Genomic DNA, 20614 nt, shown 5'->3' on the forward strand with positions numbered 1-20614 from the left:
GTGGGTTGCTGTGCCCTCCTCCAGGGAATCTTCCTGACCTAGGGATTAAACCTTGGTCTCTTGCATCTCCTGCATTGGCAGGCAAGTTCTTTAGCACTGAGCCACCTGGGAAGCCCATAATATCTATGTTACCCACTCATTTGGACACCAAGTAGTGGGAGGGGACAGTTAGTCTGTGTCCTCACATGTAACTGGGCCTTTTTGCCTGCTACTCAGTCATTCAAGATGAAAGTCAATGGCAGAATGAGCCCATGGTTCCAGTTTTCTACTCTGATTGTATTTGTATCATCTATGTTGTGCATTTCTCCGGTGGCTCAGACGGTAAAGCATCTGCCTACAATGAGGGAGACCCGGGTTCGATCCCTGGGTCGGGAAGATCCTCTGAAGAAGGAAATGGCAACCCGCTCCAGTACTCTTGCCTGGAAAATCCTGTGGATGGAGGAGCCTGGTGGGCTGCAGTCCATGGGGTCGCAAAGAGTTGGACACTTCTGAGAGACTAAACTTTCACTTTTCACACGGTATTGAATTCTACATCCAATTCTGGTGTGACACTCTTTCCTTCCTTCATAAGATGTTTGTATCAGACAGCTCTAATTCATCTTTTCCCCAGAGGTGAACTTGGAACATAGACACTCTGTGAGATGTTTGTAGCATCCTGTGAAAAACTGTTTGGGGCCACATAAACTTGAGAAGGGCTGAAAGCTGTGCCCTCCAATAAGACTATCCATTACCTTTGATTAGCTCAAATTCCCAAACGTATTTTCCCATGCAGTCGTTTGGAATCTTTCCCCTCATCCCCCTGCCCTCCCCAACCCCAGAATGCTAGCATTCCACTAAACACAGCCTGGCAAATGCCATGCTAGGAGGAAGTTCTTCCTTGAATTCAGCCAAAGATTGGCTTCTGGGGCTTTAGAGGAAATATGCCTGATTCTTTCCCTGTGTGACAACGCTTCAAGTATTGGATCAGGTGTCCTCGAAAGTGTGTCTTTCCTGGTTCTCTTGCTGTTTCCTCGTGTGTCTGATTCCTGTCTACACTGTGCTCTTAGTGTCCTGTCCCTGCTGCTTCTAACCCCAGGGATCTCATTCAGGGCCACACGGCTTGGTCAGAATAGACTACCTCGGCTGGGTGCTTGTTCATTCATTCAGCAAACACCTGAGCTCCTGGTGCATGTGAGAAGGAAACTGGCATAGCTGGGAGTGGTGGAAGTAGAAGATGCGGTCCTAGCCCTCTAGAAACGGAGGAGAGACAAGCCTGTGGATCTCATAAAATCAGTTATAAGCTGCTACTTCCCTGCCCATGGCTGGCCCTGCCTTTACCCTGACCTTGGGCTTCTGACATCTTGAAGGTTCATTTCCCCTTTCAGGGAATAATTAAAATGACTGTCTTAGCCACTGAGAACAGCTCAGGCTCTGGGTCAGTCCCGGGTTCTGGGTCGGGCAGGGGGCCTCTGGGGCAGGGGCGGCTTGTCTTCCTGATGTCAGATTTCAAAACCAAGCCACCCTGGTTTCCCTTAGTAACTCATTATGCGTCTGGCACCTGTGCATTTATCTCAATGTGTTTGCAAGTCTGCATTTTAAGCCCGTGTGCCCTGTGGGGATTGAGTGCTATAAGAGTGTGGCCAGCATTGTGGCATCAGATGGACTGTGTTCTTTTTCACTTCCTTTTCTAGGCACTCTCATCTCTCTTGTCCACGGTTTTGCAAGTGAGTGCATGTTCGCCATGCGTACAATTGAAAGTGCTTTTGCATGGCATCCGTTCAGCTCACATTTGTTGTGAGCATATTGTGTGCTGAGCCTGCATTAAGCTCTAAGGGTAATTTCTTCTCTATCTTTATTCAGAAGGATGCAGTCTTGTCTTTTTGGTTTTTCTTACTGGAGGAGGTTTTAAAAATTTGTGTATTTTTAAATCACGTGGCCACTTGGTTTTTATTTGGATACAGAATTTGGGCTCAGAGTTGCTGAAGTGACACTCTTAATTCTTTCTGTGGTTCTGGGGTTGCCCCTGCCTCCCTCACAGCCTCATCTCCCCTTCTGCCCACTCCCCTTCTCTGGACTGGTGCCCTTGGTATGTCCTGGGCCTGTTCTAGGCTCAGTCTCGGGCTTTTGTAGAGAAGAGTCCCTTTGCTTAGAAGATTCCTCACCAGTTCCTCGTGTATCTGGCTCTTTCTTATCATCAAGTCTTAATTCAAATGTCATTCAGTAAACTCTCCCAGCCCATCCAGCTGAGTCAGTACCCTAGTCCTTCTCTACCCCATCTATCTGTTTTGTTGTCTACATAGGACTTATTTGAAATCCTTGTGCCTTTATTTACTAGTTTATTCTCTTTCTGTCTCTGCTAGACTGAAAGCCCCATGCCAGCAAGGACTGTCCTGTTTTGTTCCCTGTTGTCCTGCCAGCACATTCTAAGTGCTCAATAAATATTTATTAACATGCATGGGTGGAAGACTGAATGAATGAGTGAATGAGTTTCTTAACCCTGTGGAGGTCAGTGTCGTCTTAGTTCACTTTTGCCCTGTGTATTGAAGAGTGTACATTGCCAGGTTCAGAAACGTCATTCATCTCTTAGATCAGCTCCCCTTTATAGAAGTGGGTTCTCTGGTGAACACTTGATTTCCTTATTGCCAAAGTCACCTGTGCTTTCTTGTAGAAAAATGTAGGAAGTATGTCTGAGTAGAAGAAGGAAAAAACTGCATACAATGCGATTTTATTTTCCATGATGCTAAAGCAGGGAAGAGTTACTTGCCTAAGTCTGTTGTTCAGACTTGCTGGTATCCACCAGACCCTCCCTGGATAACCATCCCCGAAGCATGAACCATGCCTCCCCCCACAGAGCAGAGAGCAGTGCTTCTTCACTCTCGTTGCTGCTGGCAATTGTCTGCCCTGGCTTGTCAACACCAGGGGTCCCTGCTTGCCCAGAGCCCCCGGGGCCTAGAAGGACCAATAAATAGATGAGGAGGTCTGAACACGATGCTGAGAGCGGAAGCTCAGGGTGGAGGCACTGCTTGTATATCCAGGTGCTGAAATGTTCCAGAGAAGTGTAGTGATAAGATGCGCGGATGCAGACAGAGACCTAGGCTTTAAAGCCAGACAGCAAGAATTTAAATACTGTTGCTTCCACTTATCAGCTTTGGGCTCACTGCTTGAATCTGTTTGCAGCTCATTTTCTTTGTCTGGAAAATGAGAGGAGGATGGGGAGGAGGAGGAGGAACAGTTGGGCTTAGTAACTGTGGAAGAGCTGTGATCTATAAAATATTACTCATTCTTGAACATTAGAGTAAAGATACTTGTATATAAAATCTGCTATGAGGAGATTTGTTTTCACAAATAGTGGGTGTCTCACACTGAGTCATGGGAAGCAGGGATTTACTGAACTGCAAGAGTTGTGTCTGAGGTTCCTTTTACATCCTGATGCATGCAGGAAGAGAAAGGAGGTCACGGTTAGTTACTAAGCACTTGCTGTGTACCCTGGCCCCAAGCATGGCCCTCCAGGCCCATCGCTTCATTTACTCCACCCGCCCATGGGAGAGATGGTTTGGCATCACTGGACAGATTCTCATCTCAGGGGATTCTGAGGCAGGAAGAGGTTAAGGGGCGCATCCAGAGTGCCTTTCTTGGCGAGCAAGAGCTGGAGCTGGGCTGAGAGCCGGCCTCTCTGATCCCTGCTGTGTGCCTCCACCCTTCCTTGCATGTTCCTCTTGCCCGTGACTGAAATGCCATCAGCTGCCTGTTTTATCTCGGGGCAGAATCCCACTGGCCTGTCCCTCCGCTCTGCAGTCCTGAGGCACTAGGTTCTCAAAGGGAGAGTTTTGCGGCAGATTGTAGTTGTTCAGTCACTAAGTCGTGTTTGAGCCTTGGCGACCCCATGGACTGCAGCACGCCAGGCCTCCCTGTCCTATATTATCTCCTGGAATTTGCTCAGACTCATGTCCATTGATTCAGTGATGCCATCCAACCATCGCATCCTCTGTTGCCGGCTTCTCCTGCCTTCAATCTTTCCCAGCATCAGGGTCTTTTCCAACGAGTTGGCTCTTCACATCAGGTGGCCAAAGTATTGGAGCTTCAGCATGAGCATCAGTCCTTCCAATGAATCTTCAGGGTTGATTTCCTTTAGGATTGGCTGGTTTAATCTCCTTGCATTCCACGGGACTCTCAAGAGACTTCTCCAGCCCCACAGCTCTATGTAATTGATGGAGGGAGGGAGGGATGAACGAGGAAGGACCTAAGTCTCCAGCGCCCAGCACAACCAAAACACAGAAAACCAGTTGGCTTATGTCTTCTTGGATTTCAAAAGGCACCTTTAGGAAATGACTTGAACCTTGCTTTTAGCAGAACACTGGTTTCCAGCTGAGCCAGATGTTGTGTGTGAGGCGAGCAGGCTCTGAACTGCTGTGATGACAGATGGAGATTGAGGCTGGCCCCCCCTCAGTGTGTATTGTGGCCCCGCAGCTGGTGGCACAAGGGGTTCATGAATGGCTTTAATTCAGGCTCAGGCAGAGAGTCACACAGAAGGGCCTGCTCCCAAATTTTAGTGCATTATCTCAATTCCGTATTCTGATAAAGCCAAGAGAAACTGTTTGAAACTCTCCAGATTTTACACACACACACACACACACACAGTCTCTCTCTCTCTCAGCTCCATGCTTTCCCTGGAAGACCTGGAAGATTAGGAAGAAGCCCCAGAGCTGGAACCTGACTCTCCTACTCACTCATGGGGACCCTGGCATGCAATTCTGAACTTGAGCTTCCTCCCTGGAGAAACAGGTGTGCCCGCCACCCTTCCAGGTGCAGGCGCAGTCAGCAATACAGAGACGAAGGTGGGGCGGGGGCCAGTAGTCCATCAACAGTCGTAGCTCCTCTCACCCCTGCATCTTACTCATCCTCAGCCTGTCCCCGCTTCCACCCCACAGCTCAGGTGGTTCAGGTGACATTTAAAGAATGGAGGCCTCCTGGTGGGATACCCTGGACCAGCGGGTGTGGGGGGAGGACCGGGGGGAAGACCCCCCCACACACACACACTCCCACGCCGGATCTCTCATCCAGGACTTTTCCCATGTCATGTGTGTTTCCTGCCCACCGCCCCCTCTAGAGCAGACAGTGACTCTCTGCCAGCCTTAACACAGAATGTGGTGTCAGACCCTCTCTGAGCCTTTGGCTACTTGTAATACAGAGCTGCTATACTTGGGAGGTGTGGAAGGCTTGGGCAGCACTTTGGAGCTATGCTGAGTCCTGCCAAGGGGGAGAAGGGCAGGAACCCCAGGGTGCTGGGACCCCAGCCTCGGGGCAGCGAGGCCCTTTCCGTTGCATGGGATCCCTGCGTATAGATGCCTCTTCTTATTGCCTCCTGTGTTGCTGATCTTACCCTCCAGCCATGCGGGACTAGAACAGGTGTTGAGCTTGGGGTCAGGAGATGGGGGTGCAAGGCCAGTCTCTGCCACTCACTGCCTGTGGTCCGTGGCAAGGTCCACACCTTCCTGGAGCCTGAGTCTGCTCTGGGCAGTGGGTGTGACACAGGATAACCTGCACACCGTTATCTCTGCCAGAGCGTGTTCTGCACACTCTAGACGTATTGCTTTGGAAAGGCAGAAGCATGGTGGGGCACTTCCTTCTTAATAGCCTTTAAATGACTTGGTGGTATATTTACATACCATAAACTGTACCCCTTTTAGGTGTATAATTTGAGTAAATTTGCCAAACATGAAGTTGTCACCACAAGATTGTTTTGGACTATGTTCATCATCCTAACAAGATCTCTCATGCCCATTTATAGTTCATCTCAGTCCCACTGCCAGGCAACTACTCACCTGCTGTATGTTTCTTGGATTCATGTAGTCTGGATATCACATACTCAGTGGAGTCATACAATGTGAGGTCCTTGCTCAATGCCCTCTTTCACTTACTTAGCACAATGTTTCCAGGCTTCATTCATGTTCCAGCATGTGTCACCGCTTTATTCTTTTTTGTGGCTAATATTCCATTTAATTACTTAATTTAATTTCGTTTGTCTGACTGTGAGTTGATGGACATTTGGGTAGTTTTCAGTTTGGGGCTATTTTTGAATAACCTAGTTTACTTCAGTCATTCAGTCATGTCTGGCTCTTTGCAACCCCATGGACTGCAGCACGCCAGGCTCCCCTGTCTATCACTAACTCCCAGAGGTTGCTCAAACTAATGTCCTTAGAGTCGGTGATGCCATCTGACCATCTCATCCTCTGTCATCCCCTTCTCCTCCTGCCTTCAGTCTTTCCCAGCATCAGGGTCTTTTCCAATGAGTCAGTTCTTCGCAACAGGTGGCCAAAGTATTGGAGCTTCAGCTTCAGCATCAGTCCTTTCAATGAATATTCAGGACTGATTTCCTTTAGGACTGACTGTTTTGATCTCCTTGCGGTCCAAGGGACTCTCAAGAGTCTTCTCCAACACCACAGTTCAAAAGCATCAATTCTTTGGCACTCAGCTCTCTTTATAGTGCAACTCTCACAGTCATTCATCACTGCTGGAAAAACCATAGCTTTGACTAGATGGACCTTTGTCAGCAAAGCACTATCTCTGCTTTTTAATATGCTGTCTAGGTTGGGCATAGTTTTCTTCCAAGAAGCAAGTATCTTTTAATTTCATGGCTGCAGTCACCATCTTCAGTGACTTTGGAGCCCAAGAAAATAAAGTTTGTCACTCTTTTCATTGTTTCCCCATCTATTTGCCATGAAGTGGTGGGACTGGATGCCATGATCTTAGGTTTTTGAATGTTGAGTTTTAAGCCAGCTTTTTCACTCTCCTCTTTCACTTTCATCAAGAGGCTCTTTAGTTCCTCTTCACTTTCTGCCATAAGGGGTGGTTTCATCTGCGTATCTGAGGTTATTGCTGTTTCTCCTGGCAATCTTGATTCCAGCTTGTGCTTCATCCAGCATGGCATTTTGCATGATGTACTCTGTATGTAAGTTAAATAAGCAGGGTGACAATATACAGCTTTGACATACTCCTTTCCCAATTTGGTACCAGTCTGTTGTTCCTTGTTTGGTTCTAACTGTTGCTTCTTGACCTGCATACAGATTTCTCAAGAGGCAGGAAAGGTGGTCTGGTATTTCTATCTCTTGAAGAATTTTCCACAGTATGTTGTGATCCTCACAGTCAAAGGCTTTGGTGTAATGGATAAAGCAGAAATTTATGTTTTTCTGGAGCTCTTGCTTTTTAAATGATCCAGTGGATGTTGGCAATTTGATCTCTGGTTCCTCTGCCTTTTCTAAATCCAACTTGAACATCTGGAAGTTCATGGTTCAGGTACTGTTAAAGCTTGGCTTGGAGAATTTTGAGCATTACTTTGCTGGAGTGTGAGATGAGTGCAATTGTTTGGTAGTTTGAACATTCTTTGGCATTATCTTTCTTTGGGATTGGAATGGAAATTGATATTTTCCAGTCCTGTGGCCACTGCTGAGTTTTCTAATTTTGCTGGCATATTGAGTGCAGCACTTTAACAGCAACATCTTTTAGGATTTGAAATAGCTCAACTGGAATTCCATCACCTCCACTAGCTTTGTTCATAGTGATGCTTCCTAAGGCCCAGTTGCCTTCACATTCCAGGATGTCTGGCTCTAGGTGAGTGATCACACCATCGTCATTATCTGGGTCGTGAAGATCTTTTTTGTATAGTTCTTCTGTGTATTCTTGCCACCTCTTCTTAATATCTTCTGCTTCTGTTAGGTCCATACCGTTTCTGTCCTTTATTGTGCCCATCGTTGCATGAAATATTCCCTTGGTATCTCTAATTTTCTTGAGGAGATCTCTAGTCTTTCCCATTCTGTTGTTTCCCTCTATTTCTTTGCATTGATCACTGAGGAAGGCTCTCTCATCTCTCCTTGCTATTGGAACTCTGCATTCAGATGGGGTTTGAAGAACCTAGGGGTTTTGCAAAGGCTGAGTTTTATGTTTACCTTTTTAACAAACTGGCAGACTTTCCCAATGTGGCTGAACTATTTTACATTCCTGCGAGAAATATATGAGTTCCATTTCTCCGTATTCCATTTTTTTTTCTTTTTTAGCAGATGCTCTTGATTTATTCAGATTGGCTAGGAATATACTCTTTATGGGTCTATCTTAAGGAGTTACTCCAAATATTATTTTTTATACTAATTAACAAGAAAGTGACGAGATAGAAAAAATTATACTCGAAGAATAGTACATTTTTAGAAGTCAAAGTTCAACAAAAATTCTTGAATATGTATGAGTGATATTATGATTTCGATATGTTGACAGAAAAGACTGTACATTTTTGGTGGGACGAGTACACATTTTGATTTCTCTGGTCCCAGTGTGATTGCTTGCCTTGGTGTAATTTTTTTTTAATTTATTCATTTTAATTGGAGGCTAATTACTTTAAAATATTGTGGTGGTTTTTGCCGTACATCAACATGAATGAACCACGGTGTACATGTGTCCCCCCGTCCTGAATCCCCCCTCCCACCTCCTTCCCTATCCCATCCCTCTGGGTTGTCCCAGTACACTGACTTTGAGTGCCCTGTTTCATGCATCGAACTTGGACTGGTCATCTATTTCACATATGTTCTTGAAGGTACTTATTATTGTCTATCTTTTTGATTAAGCCATCCTCGTGGGTGCACCCTTGTGGGCATGAAGTGGCATCTCATTTTGGTCTTAATTTGCACTTTAATGAAGAATAGTTCTAAGTAAGTTTGGGAAACATTGGGTTAGACAGAGCTATTGTTAGTTGCTCAGTCACATACAACTTTTTTTGACCCCATTGCCTGTACCCTGCCAAGTTCCTCTGTCCATGGAATTCTCCAGGCAAGAATACAGGACTGGGTAGCCATTCCCTTCTCCAGGGGATCTTCCTGACCCAGGGATTGAACCCTGTCTCCTGCATTGCAAGCAAATTCCTTACCATCTGAGCCACCAGGGAAGCCCAGACAGACAGAGCTATAGAGATGCCTTTATTGCAGGACTTCTCAGAGCCTTTAATATTCTAATGAGCACCGGGACTCTCTAAAGAGGGCCATTCCTCAGTGAGGTCCCTGTATGACCTCAGGGTGCCATACAGGATTAGTGTTCTTTGGGAAGCATTAGCCTAGGACAGAGGTCAGAAAACCATGGACCAAACCCATCTGCTGCCTGTTTTTGTAAATAAAGTTTTATTGGAAGACAGCCTCAGCATTTGTTTACAAATTGTCTCTGGCTGCTTTCACACAGCAAGGGTAGAGTTGAATAGTTGGAACAGAGACCATGTACCTTGTGAAGCCTAATCCCATATTGTCTGGCATTTTATATAGAAACAGTTTGTGCACCAGGCATTTCTAGGTCAGAGGTCAACATAGATGCTCACTGCATCTTCAGGGTTAAGGAGGTTCTCGGTTTGGTTCTTGGTCTGTACAGGTACAGACCAAGGAAGCACTTGGTAAGGTTTTGTGTTATTTGAGCTGGTGCTTGCAGGACAGGCACAATTGTGAAGGCACGTGAGAATTGAGAGGGACATTCCTGGCAGAGAGAACTGTGGGATGGATCCTGGGGAATGGAGAAGTGTAGGATGTGTTCAGGACTGGAGGGGACTTCCACACGATCTGGGAGGATTTCTGCAGCCACAGAAGAAATTGGTGCGGGAACTCCACACATTACAGACCAGCTTCATTGCCTTGTTGTCGACCCTGAGTGACACATTTCTGGTCCATCTTCCCAAGGCAGGGCTGTGGGTCCGAGCTCTGGCTCTCAAGCTGAGCACTTGTGGCTTCAGCGTCTGCCTTTCTGGGCACATTGCTTCTCTAAGCCACCGTTTTCCCATCTGTGAACTGGGAACCATAGTTGCACTGACCTCAGTGAGCAGGAAGGAAATGCCAGCTGTCCCTGTCCTTGTCATCACCCGTCTCCTCCCAGAGGGCAAGCCATCTGCCTTCCTCATCACCGCAGCCCCTGTTCTTAGGGCACTGAGCAGCCCGCAGGTAACACTCGGTCATTCTCCCGAGGGAATGCGTGATGCGGAGGCCTGAGTTTCCTGCCAGGAGGGTCCTTGCCCTGAGTCCCCAGCTCGGTTTGGTGCCTCCACCAAGGGCCCTGCAGGAGCAGACCCCTGACACGAGGAAAGTTGATGGCCCGCACTGGGCCAGGGAGGTGAGCGCAGGACCCCGAGGGGGCAGGGAAGACGCCTTTGTTTGGGTGATCAGCTGTTTTTTTGTTTGTTGCTTTGGGAGACCGGACAGGAGGCCCGAGCAAGGCTATTTATAACTCGGCCCCTCAGTGCCAGTATTTAGGGCGGTCTCCACGTCCCCAGCAGCGCTCCCATCCATGACGGGTTAAAGAAAGGTGATGTGTATACCAGCTACATGCTGGACATTAGGATGAGGCCCCCCCACCAGCTGGGGGCCTGTTCCCACACCGCCTGCCCCGAGCTCTCTGCCGTGGTGGGAGAGGGGCCTGCTCCACCTCTGCTTCCTCAGGTCAAACCGCTCTCGGGTCTGGAAGCTGGTGTTTGGAAGGGAGGTGCCAGGTGTGGGACTCCCCCTCCAGACTCAGCCCCTCTGTGTGTAAGGGGTGGGGAGGGGGGCATGGAGAGGGCAATGAGGGTGTTGCAGGATCAGATCTAGATACTTCCTTGAGACCATGGAGGACAGAAGAGAAGCCTTGAGCAGAAGGCCTTCTCTTTCTGGGGCCAGCTTCTGCCAAGGCTGTGGGCATCATCATCTGAACCCTGCTTTGGGTCCCAATCTGGGTCAGTTGCTTGGCCTTTCTGGACCTCAGTTGCCCCACTTGTAGAATGGGTATAAGAATGTCCTCAGGGTGGTTATGTTGCCGTGAGGACTGAATGTGTGACATATGAGGACTCTCACGTGGCACCCGCCACAGTCACTTCTGCCACCAGCTCCTTCTTGTTCCTTCCTCCGAGAATCTCTTAAAAAGGATGGTTTGCTTTTAAACTCACCTGTTGGATTCCCCAACTCTTTCCCTCCTCTTCCCGCAGAAATGACGTCTCCACCTATGGACTTTGCCCCTGTTGCCCATCTCAGAGACTTCTACCTGCTCTTTCCTCCCTTGTCCCCCATTCCATCCTGTATTTGAAACTTTTCCCTCCCTCCTGACTCTTTCCCAGTCGTGCCAACCTGAAAATAAAACAAATGTAAGACAGCTCTGGTACCCTGTGGCCAAGAACTACCAGCCTTCGACCCCATCAGAGCAGCTTCCCCAAAGAGCCGTCTCAGCAGGTCTCACCTCCCCACATGCACTGCTATCTAAAGCCTGCCCCACCAGGGCTGAGCAGCTCTCCTTGCTTCCCCTACCTCCCGGGTTCCGAACCCCACAGCGCTGTCCCTCTCACCAGGCTGTCGGAAAGCCCTTTCCTTCTGCCTGCAGATGCCGCCTTCTCCAGGGATGCCCAGCCCTTCTCTGTCCTCTGAAAGGGCTCCTCCGTCGTCTTCTCTGCCTGTAAATGATGGGGCTCTGGGTGCCCCTCCTGCTCATTTCTCCACCTCTGCCCAGTCGACTTCATGCTCTCCCCGAACACTTGATGGCCAAGGGCTCAGGTCTGATCTCCTCCCTGCATCTCTGTTGTGAGCTTTTACAGCCAGAGACCCAGCTGCCTCCGGCCCTTGCCGCCTCCTGGGGGTTCCACGGGCATCTCAAAATCGCCTTATCTAAAAGACTGGCTGACTGTCCACCTCCTCCTCTTCTACCCTACTTAATGGTTCACTCCTGCTCAGCTAATGACTCCCCCCTGCCACCCCCGTGTATCCATTCAGGTACACACCTGGTGTCAGCCTGGACCTCTCACTTCCCTGCTACCTGCCACCCCCAGGGAGCCACCTGTTGTCCCTGCTGCTCCTCAGCCCCCCTTTTCCCCTCCAGGGTCATTTCCCTACCTTAGTCCAGCCCCTCCTTCTTTATTGTCCTAGTTAATGCAGAAATTTCCACACCTGGCACCTTGCTCCATTCCACGCCTACCGTCCAATCTTCCCACTGCAACCAAAGAGAGCTTTCCAAAACATGCACCTGATGGAGCCTTGCCCCTTTGTGAGGTTCTCCTAGGCTTCCATTACCCTCAGGAGGAGGCGCCCGCCCCTCAGCAAGGCTCACCTGCTCATCACTCCAGCCTTGTCCTCACCCTTGCTTCTCACCCCGCTGCCTGCTGCACACTGAGCCCTTTGGCCTCTGGGAGCCTTGGTTCCAGCCTCCCAGCTTTGGCCTTTCTGCCCCCAGTGCCTCCCTCTTCTTTGTTAACTGTCCTCCTGCCCCCCGGGACCTCCCCACCCCACCCCCTCATCCTGACACTGGCTGGACTTGCAGTGAGGGTCCCCTGCTGCTCCCTGTCTTCACCCTCTCCGCACTCTGCTCTGTTCACTGGGCTGTCTTCCCCAGTGGACCGTGAGCCCCTGAAGGGCGCCAAGTGTAGCGCAGTACCCGACACTGAAGACACCTTCATAAGCGCCACTTGAATAAAGTGAGAAATGCATGAAGGACGCATGCCGGGTACTGCTTTTACCCAGCACATGAAGACACGTGAAGTAGCTTTGGGGTACATGCCTTTGATTTGTAAAGACAGGAAGGGTGATTTTCATGTCATGGGGGAGTCTAAGGAGCAGGCACCACAGGTGAATGTCTGGGCCCTGGAGCCAGGATCCCTGGGTTCAGATCCCGACCCTGTCACTTGCTCTCAGTGACTTTGGGCAAGTTACCTGATTGCCTGGCACGTCAGTTTCCCCATCTTTGAAATGATGATAACAACTGTACCTTCATCAAGGATTGTTAGGAGGGTAAGATGAGTTCCTGCTTGAAAACCAAGAGAGACACAGACCTAGGGAGCAGACTTGTGGATATGGTGGTGGGGAGGAGGAGACGGTGGGACAAATGGAGAGAATAGCATTGAAACATAGACATTACTGTATGTAAAAGTAGATGACCGGTGGAAATTTGCTACATGATGCAGGAAGCTCAAATCCCACCTAGAGGGGGTGGGATGGGGTGGGAGGTGGGTGGGAGCTTCAGGAGGGAGGGAACATGTGTATACCGATGGCTGATTCATGTTGATGTATGGCAGGAGCCACCACAATATTGTAAAGCAATTATCCTCCAATTAAAAATAAATAAATGTTAAAAAAAAGACTAAGAAAAAATACAACAACAAAGAGAAAACCTATGGAAAGGGGTGATGTCCCTTCCCCAGGGTCACACAGCTGGTCGGGAGCAGAGCTCGGTTTCAAGCCCAGGCGTTACTGTATGTGCTGAGGGCTGAAGAAGCAGAGACATTACACCTCCAAGTGCTGGGTTAGGGTTAGGAAATCTCCAGGCATAGTCTTAATGGCCTGAAAAAAAATGCTACGTGAAGAACCTGCTTTCCTGCCTGTCTCACAGTAGGTGCACAGTATAACCCAGGTCAATGAATGCCTCCGAAGGGCCCCATGCAGTCTGCAGCATCTCCTGCTCCCCAAACGGTGTCGGGAGGTCTGTTCCTGGGTCCTTTTTGGCCAGGGTGTTGGCAGCAGACTCTTCTTTATTCAGACCATTCTTCTGTCCCAGCACTTCATGGGGGAGGGTCATTAAGAAAGTTTTTTTTTTCTTTCCCCAGGAAGAGCTGTGCCTTCTCCAAGTCTCTGGAGTTGAGTGTCCCAGCCCCCAGGCTCTCAAAGGCTGCCCTTGTGGGTTTGAAAACAACCCCACAGCCCTGCAGGCTGAGAACCTGGCCCCCCGAGCCTCCTTTCTTTAGAAACTCAAGGTCCAATGCTAGTTAGAGTCAGCGCTGGTAAAACCTAAAGAAAATAGTTTGAGGATGTTTTCAAATAGTGTCTGGTGGAACAAAAGAGCCATTCATCCCGCGTAGCTTTTAGTAGTGTGCTTCCCATTCTGGGAACTAGATTGTTCAATTAAGCGAGAGGGCGCTGAAGCCGGCTGCATGACTCGAAAGTGTGCAGCCTCCAAAATGTGGCTGAGGGGGCCTGCGCCAGCTCGCTCCTGGCAGGTCTAACCCCTTCTTTGTCCCCGGGTCCCCGCACTGTTTCCAGTTTCAGATGCTCCGTTCAGAAAAACCACGACATTAGTCAGAGGGCATGTGTGTGCGTGCAGCCCTGCTAGATCTGAGTCCTCGGTACCCCGGACATCTCCCGCTGCCTCGGCCACTTTCTCTTCTGCTCCGGGTTGTCCTTTCCCATTCGCCAGCTGATGGATGTTCTGGAAGCTTTCAGGGGCCGGGGGTGGGGAGATCGTATGCGGTATGTCAGGTGGGAGTATGCATCCTCGGCTACGAGGCTCTCGGTCTGGAGACAAGGAAGTCGGTGAGCACCCTGAAGTTCCTGCAGAATTTTGGGGGTGAGCGGGCACAGCAGTGTATTGCTGTGTTCTGGGGAGACAGTGCATCCCTTCAGTAACTTCTCAGAGGACCCCAGCTCCCTCTTCAAGTAGTGATAGTGGTAGTGAAAGTCACCCAGTCGCGTCCGACTCTTCGCGACCTCGTGGACTGTAGCCCGTCATTCTCCTCGGTCCATGGGATTCTCCAGGCAAGAATACTGGAGTGGGTTGCCATGCCCTTCTCCAGGGGATCTTCCCGACCCAGGGATCAAACCTGGGTCTCCTGCATTACAGGCGGATTCTTTACTGTCTGAGGCATTAGAGAAGCCCCCCTTCCTTCATGTTCTCTCTCTCTCAAAAAAAAAGCCTTGTTGTTTATAAGTTATTCCTTCATTACCAGAAAATTCTACCCCTGCACAAGCAATCCTTGGGAAAATGTAGCAAAATGCAAGCTTCCTCAGAACCATTCCATAAGGATTCAGACCTGATGGGTCCAGTATGGGACCCAGGAATTTTTACATTTTCAGCAGCCATCCCACAAGGATCATGCTCTGGATCTTGCTGCTCGGTTATAAGAATATGCTCAGTTGCTCAGTTGTATCTGACTTTTTGTGACCCCATGGACCGTAGCCCGCCAGGCTCCTCGGTCCATAGGATTTCCCAGGCAAGAATACTGGAGTGGGTTGCCATTTCTTTATCCAGGATGTTATAAGAATAGAAGTTTCACTTAATACAGCCCTTCACTTTAAAGTGAATTAAAGCCAAAGACTGCTAAGACATGAGAAACAAATAAAGTAACCCTTATAACGAAGCAGCTGTCTCCTTTCGTTCTCAAACAGGTGGTACTTCTTTTTGCCCAACTCCTCCTAATACAGGGCAAGAGCTGCACATGCATACTTCTTTATCCTCAGTATAATTGCAGTGCCTGGCACCTAGTATGTGCTCAATAAATGTGTATTTAAGTAGATGTTCCCCTTTCTGGCTATCAGTCTAGTGAGAGCTGGCTTTCTTCAGAGTAAATCCCTGACTGCACGCAGCCCAATTTTGTCTGGGGGCCTGCCTGATTTCTCCAGCAGGGTTTGGGGCTGGAGGGAGCCTGCAGACCAGGGCTAATTGTTGTCATTGAGTAATTAATGCAGAAGCAGGCCCCAAGTGGATTCCCAGGGAGATAGACACTGAGGGAGGCTTTCATGCTTGGTGGGATGGGAGCTGCTTTTCTCAGAGGACGTTCCCAGAGTGCCCAGGCGACTGGCGTGGTCCGGTGGGGGTGGCTTGGCAGCCGAAATGGGGTTCGTGGAGCAAGTGTGGAGGGGGCTGGTGTTGATGCCACGGTTCTGGACAATATGGAGCATGGAGAGTCTGACTCTGGAGAAACACAAGCCCCAGGATCTGCTTTGAAAGACAGGCCCGTGTCAGCTCTGAAGGATGGGTGGGTTCCAAGCGAGGCTGTGGCTGGATGCATCCTGTGGCCTGGGCCCCCTGGACACCCCTGCCCCTTGGCCCACTGTTCAGGGCTCCCAGTGATGCTTCCTCTGTATATCTATCTGCCCTGCTTTTCCCTTCTGCTCTCTGGGCCCCCACGTTCCCTGAGTACTCCATGCTCTGTTTTCTGGCCATTGCTCGTGCTTGTCCCTGGACCTGAAGCTATTTCTACCCACTCCCTCTTCTGGCTAAACCCGATCATCCTTCAAATTCTAGCTCAAATGTCACTTCTTCCACAAAGCTTTCTCTGAGCCCCGTGGCAGTCAGGATAGTCTGGGTTGTGCTGCAGTAACGAAGATCTTAGTAGCCTGAAGAAATCGAGTTCTGTTTTTTTTTTAATGAATGATTATTTAAATAACACAGTGCTTTACAACTTTGAAAAGTTTCACACACATGACTTTATATATTCCCGTGTGTGTTAGTCGCTCAGTCATATCTGACTCTTTTGCAATCCCAGGGACTGTGTATCCCTCCAGGCTCCTCTGTCCTGAGTTTCCCAGGTAAGAGTCCTGGAGTGGGTAGCCAATCCCTTCTGCAAGGGATCTTCTCAACCCAGGGATCGAACCTGTGTCTCCTGCATTGCAGGAAGACTCTTTACCATCTGAGCCACCAAGGAAGTCCTGTAATAACCCTGTAATAACTTTTTTTAAAGAAGCTCCTACCCTATATTTCCCCTTGCCCTGCCTTCCTTCTCCCCACTGGTAACCACTAGTTTGTTCTCTGTATCTGTGAGTCTGCTGCTCTTTGGTTTTATTTACTAGTTTGCTGTATTTTTAGATTCCTCGTACAAGTAACATCATCCAGCACTTGTCTTTCAGCAGAATTTCTTTCTCGCTCACACAGTGGCTCTGACCTAGGGTGGCCGGAAGGCTCACGTATCCTCTCATGAACTTGAGCTTCTAGAGGGCCGCTTGGAAACATGCTTCTGTTAGGGCAGCAATACTCGTGTGAAGAAACAGGGCAGACCACACCGCCTGGCTCTGAGTCCCGCTGTCTGAAGGGCCGTGTGTGCCATTGGCCACAGCAGGTCCTCTGGCCAGAGCTGAGCTCAGCAGGAACGTGTCGTCACCCCTTGCCCCTCAGGGAGGGACCTGGAGTGTTTATGGATGGTCCTGCCGTCTCCCGGGATCCCTGAAGTAGGTTCAGTGCTTCCCCTGGACGTCCTCCACATAGCTCTTACTGTACTGTCCCATACGCCATCTCTGAACCCCCAGCCGGTCCCCTTCACCCCTCAGGGTGAATCCAGGATGGCTGGGGGCTGGGTCTCATTCCTTTCTGAGACCCCCACACCGGCCCTGGTATGACCCAGAGAAGACGCTTGGTGAACGGTGGGCGCATGGCTGAGTGACCTGCCCCTGCCGCTTCTACAGCACTAGCCCCTGCCCATGGTGGGGTCTATGTGGGCCATCTCCAGCCCCCATGACTCTGGGCCCTCCATTCTGCAGGCGCCGGGTCCTGGCCATCTCGGATGGGATCGAGCACATTGGGGACCTTCGCTGGGAGCTGGCCTTGTGTCTGCTGGCGGCCTGGACCATCTGTTACTTCTGCATCTGGAAGGGGACCAAGTCCACGGGAAAGGTAAGAGATGGATCTTCAGCTCGCTGCAGGAGGGGAGGGGGCGAGTGGTCCTCGTACAAGCTCACAGGTGACCCAGAGAGCGCCAGGGGCATCACAGTACAAAGGCCAGCTCCTGAATTGGGAGCTAGGAGCAGCCCTGTGCAGTGCTCTGGAGTCCAGAGTTGAAATCCCCTGTCCACCAGCTGTTTGCCACACGCCTTGAGATTGCTCCCGTCCTCCTTCTGCACCTTGGTTTGCTCACCTGTGAAATAGCAGAGCCTCATCCTGCTTTCTTCCTGGGTTGAGAGTCATATACGGAAAGGAGAGTTGAAGTGCTCTAGACACCAGGGAGTGCTGAACTACGACCATGGGGGATTCTGTGATGAGGACCTGGGCTCCAGGCATGTGCTCGGGCAGGCGGCACGGGCCATTTCCACCAATGGACCTGGAGATTTCACCCGCCTGCGGTCCGTGAGGGGCAGGGCAGCCACCTCCACCCTTCGGTGCTGTCTGTACCACGTGGCCTCTAGTGCCTCATTGTTGTTTGTTTGTTTTCTAGTCAGTCAGTCGTATCTGACCCTTTGCGACTCCATGGATGTAGCCCACCAGGTTCCTCTGTCTGTAGGATTTCCCAGGCAAGAATACTGGAGTAGGTTACTATTCCCTTTTCCAGGGCATCTTCCTGACCCAGGGAACAAACCCACATCTCCTGCATTGCAGGTGGTTTCTTTACGGCTGAGCCACCCAGGACCATAGGAGAAGAAAGATGGGAGCAGACAGCAGGCTCTGAGCTGCCCTGGCCTGAAAGTCACAGCAGCTCTTCCACTCCCAACCCGCTGGCCAGAGCCTGAGACACGGCCTTACCAGCTGCCAGGGAGGCTTAGACGCGAGGGGAGCAGAGGGATGTCTGATGACTGCAGCCGTCTGTGCCACAAGGGTCACAGGTGCAGCTCATGGCCAAGTCCAGCCCACTCATGTATTTTATTAAAAAAAAAAAAAAAAAAGAAGGGGAGGAGAAATCGTTACCAAGATGTAGAAACCAGGTAATTTCATTTGAAATATATGAAAAAACCAACAGGATTCCATTGTCCCTTGGAAAGTTGGAAGACTGGACACCACTGGGCTTGGGTACCTGCCTGGCAGTTTTGGGCTGAGCTGAGCAGCAGCCACCTGCTTCTATGGGTACTCAGCTGGCTGCAGTCCACAGTCCTGTGGCTGAGTGTCAATGCCATGAACAGCGTTAGTTGCTCAGTCATGTCTGACTCTGTGTGAACCCATAGGTTATAGCCTGCCAGGCTCTTCTGTGCATAGAATTCTCCAGGCAAGAATACTGGAGTAGGTAGTCATTCCCTTCTCCAGAGGATCTTCCCGACCCAGGGATCAAACCCAGGTCTCCCATATTGCAGGCAGATTCTTTACCGTCTGAGCCACCATTGGCTTCCTCATTTGTGGGAAAAAGGAAGATAGGGCTTTTTTTAAATGCCTGTGTCACCCTGACCGTGTCATAGTCCCTGACTGCCGGCTTCTGGTAGGCAGTTGCTCGTAAGCTTTACTCTTGAGTCATTGGCGGAGGCAATGCATGGAGACAAAACCTCTGAGGAAGTAAGAATGACTCTGGGATCTTTGGCAAAAGATGGTACCCTCAGCTCCCAGGGTGGTAGGTGGGATGAAGAACCAACTGCTAAAATGTGGGAGGTGGGCAGACCTGAGTGAGAGGACTTAGAAGAACACAGAAGAGACGTCAACAAGCCTCATGTTATGAGCTATCAGGAGGCTGAGGACGTACTAGAAAGTAATCATGAATGTGCCTCAGGGACCAGAAAGTAGGACAGAGACTCATGTCCCTTCAGACGAAATGGTTTTGCTGATCTTTGCTTCCTCTGGTTTGTGTCTTAAAGACAATAGGATTTTTTTTTCTGTTTTTCCAAAATATAAAAATCATTGTATTATCAATCTACTATTTTAGACTACATGCATCCTGCTCCCATGCACCACTCCCTTCCCGCCTGCCCCCAGCCACTGCCTTTTTTGGCTAAAAAAGAGGAGACAGACTGCAGGAGGTGAGAACCAGGATCTAAAACCAGGGTCCATATCCCAGGTCTGTCTCTCACTGACTGAGACCTGGAGTGAATCACTTACCTTCTCTGAGCCTGTTTCCTCTTTGGCCAAACAGGGATTGATAAGTGAGCTCGTCTCACGGGGTGGTTGCAAGACTGAAATGCACGGCTGCACATTTTAACGCTTAGCAGAATGGAGACCTGATCGTAGTGTGAGAAGCAGATGGTGATTTTTAAAAATCTTGTTGTCAAACTTATTCATCCAAGAAATAGTTTCCGAGTATCTGCTTGATACCTGGCATTATTCAGTGGGTATCTAAGATGAAAAAAAACAGCCTCTACCCTCCGCAGGTGACCTGTGTGACAGGGCTTCGTGAACCATCTGAAACAGGGAGGAGAGCTGTCATGCTTGGTGCTCTTGTTGCTTCTACTACGATGACCAGCTTTTCGGGTGTTCGTGCGGGGCCAGTGGGGCCTGGCTGGGTGACGGTTGTCCAAGGCTGTGGGGAGGACAGTGCAGATGAGGTTTTGATGTGTGCACATGTGTGGGCTTGTGTGGCCTTGGGCTCTTGGGCCTGGGCATGGGCCATGGTGGGAGGAAGCTCGGTCCCAAGACAGGACCGCTTACCACTGGCGGGACCATCAAGCCTGTGTGTCGGAGAATCCTAAGGCAGGGACCCAGTATCAAGGAAGGACCAGCAGGCTACATGCTGAGAGACTTCAGAAGAGGTTTGGGGGAGGCAGGATGATGGTTACTGAGTGCTTCACAAGCCTATTCCATTCAGAGCTTGAAACAACTTTATGAGACAGATGGGCTGGCATTATCTCCACTGTACAGACGAGGAAACTGAGGATTTGCGGGGTTATATAAGCCCACAAGGACACTCAAGAACACTCAAGTGGGGAAGGGGGAGGGGCTGGGATTGACCCTGCGCCTTGGTGACTGCAGAGCCCAGGCCTCTGGGTGAGTGCACCATCAATCCTGTCACGTGTGGCCTGAGGACAGTGACAGTTTCCTTACAGGTGGCTTATGAAGAGGCTGTTAAGAGCACATAGTAGGTGCTCCGTGACTGTGGATGCAGCTAAATGGTCCTATTAAGGGAAATGTTGAAGTCACATGAGCAATTAAGTCCTTTCCTTAAGACTGGGCTTCATGGGCTCTTCTCCGTGTTCCATGCCCAAGACCAGGGTGAGTGTCCAGGATAAGATGTGGGTTTCAGGACCTGAAAGGCTCCTTGGAGACTATCCAC

The 20614-nt window shown here is 49.8% G+C and overlaps 1 protein-coding gene across 1 annotated transcript in view; it reads left to right on the top strand.

Moving 5' to 3' along the window:
- The window catches only part of SLC6A11 (solute carrier family 6 member 11), a 125286-nt gene that overhangs the window by 9640 nt on the left and 95032 nt on the right, over positions 1 to 20614 (top strand). Inside the window, exon 5 of the mRNA XM_025273049.3 lies at positions 17196 to 17328. Within this exon, the coding sequence (XP_025128834.1) occupies positions 17196 to 17328 (133 nt within the window). The remainder of the gene's footprint in view (positions 1 to 17195; positions 17329 to 20614) is intronic.

Source organism: Bubalus bubalis, chromosome 21 (assembly GCF_019923935.1).
Source record: "Bubalus bubalis isolate 160015118507 breed Murrah chromosome 21, NDDB_SH_1, whole genome shotgun sequence".
Classification (NCBI taxonomy): domain Eukaryota; kingdom Metazoa; phylum Chordata; class Mammalia; order Artiodactyla; family Bovidae; genus Bubalus; species Bubalus bubalis.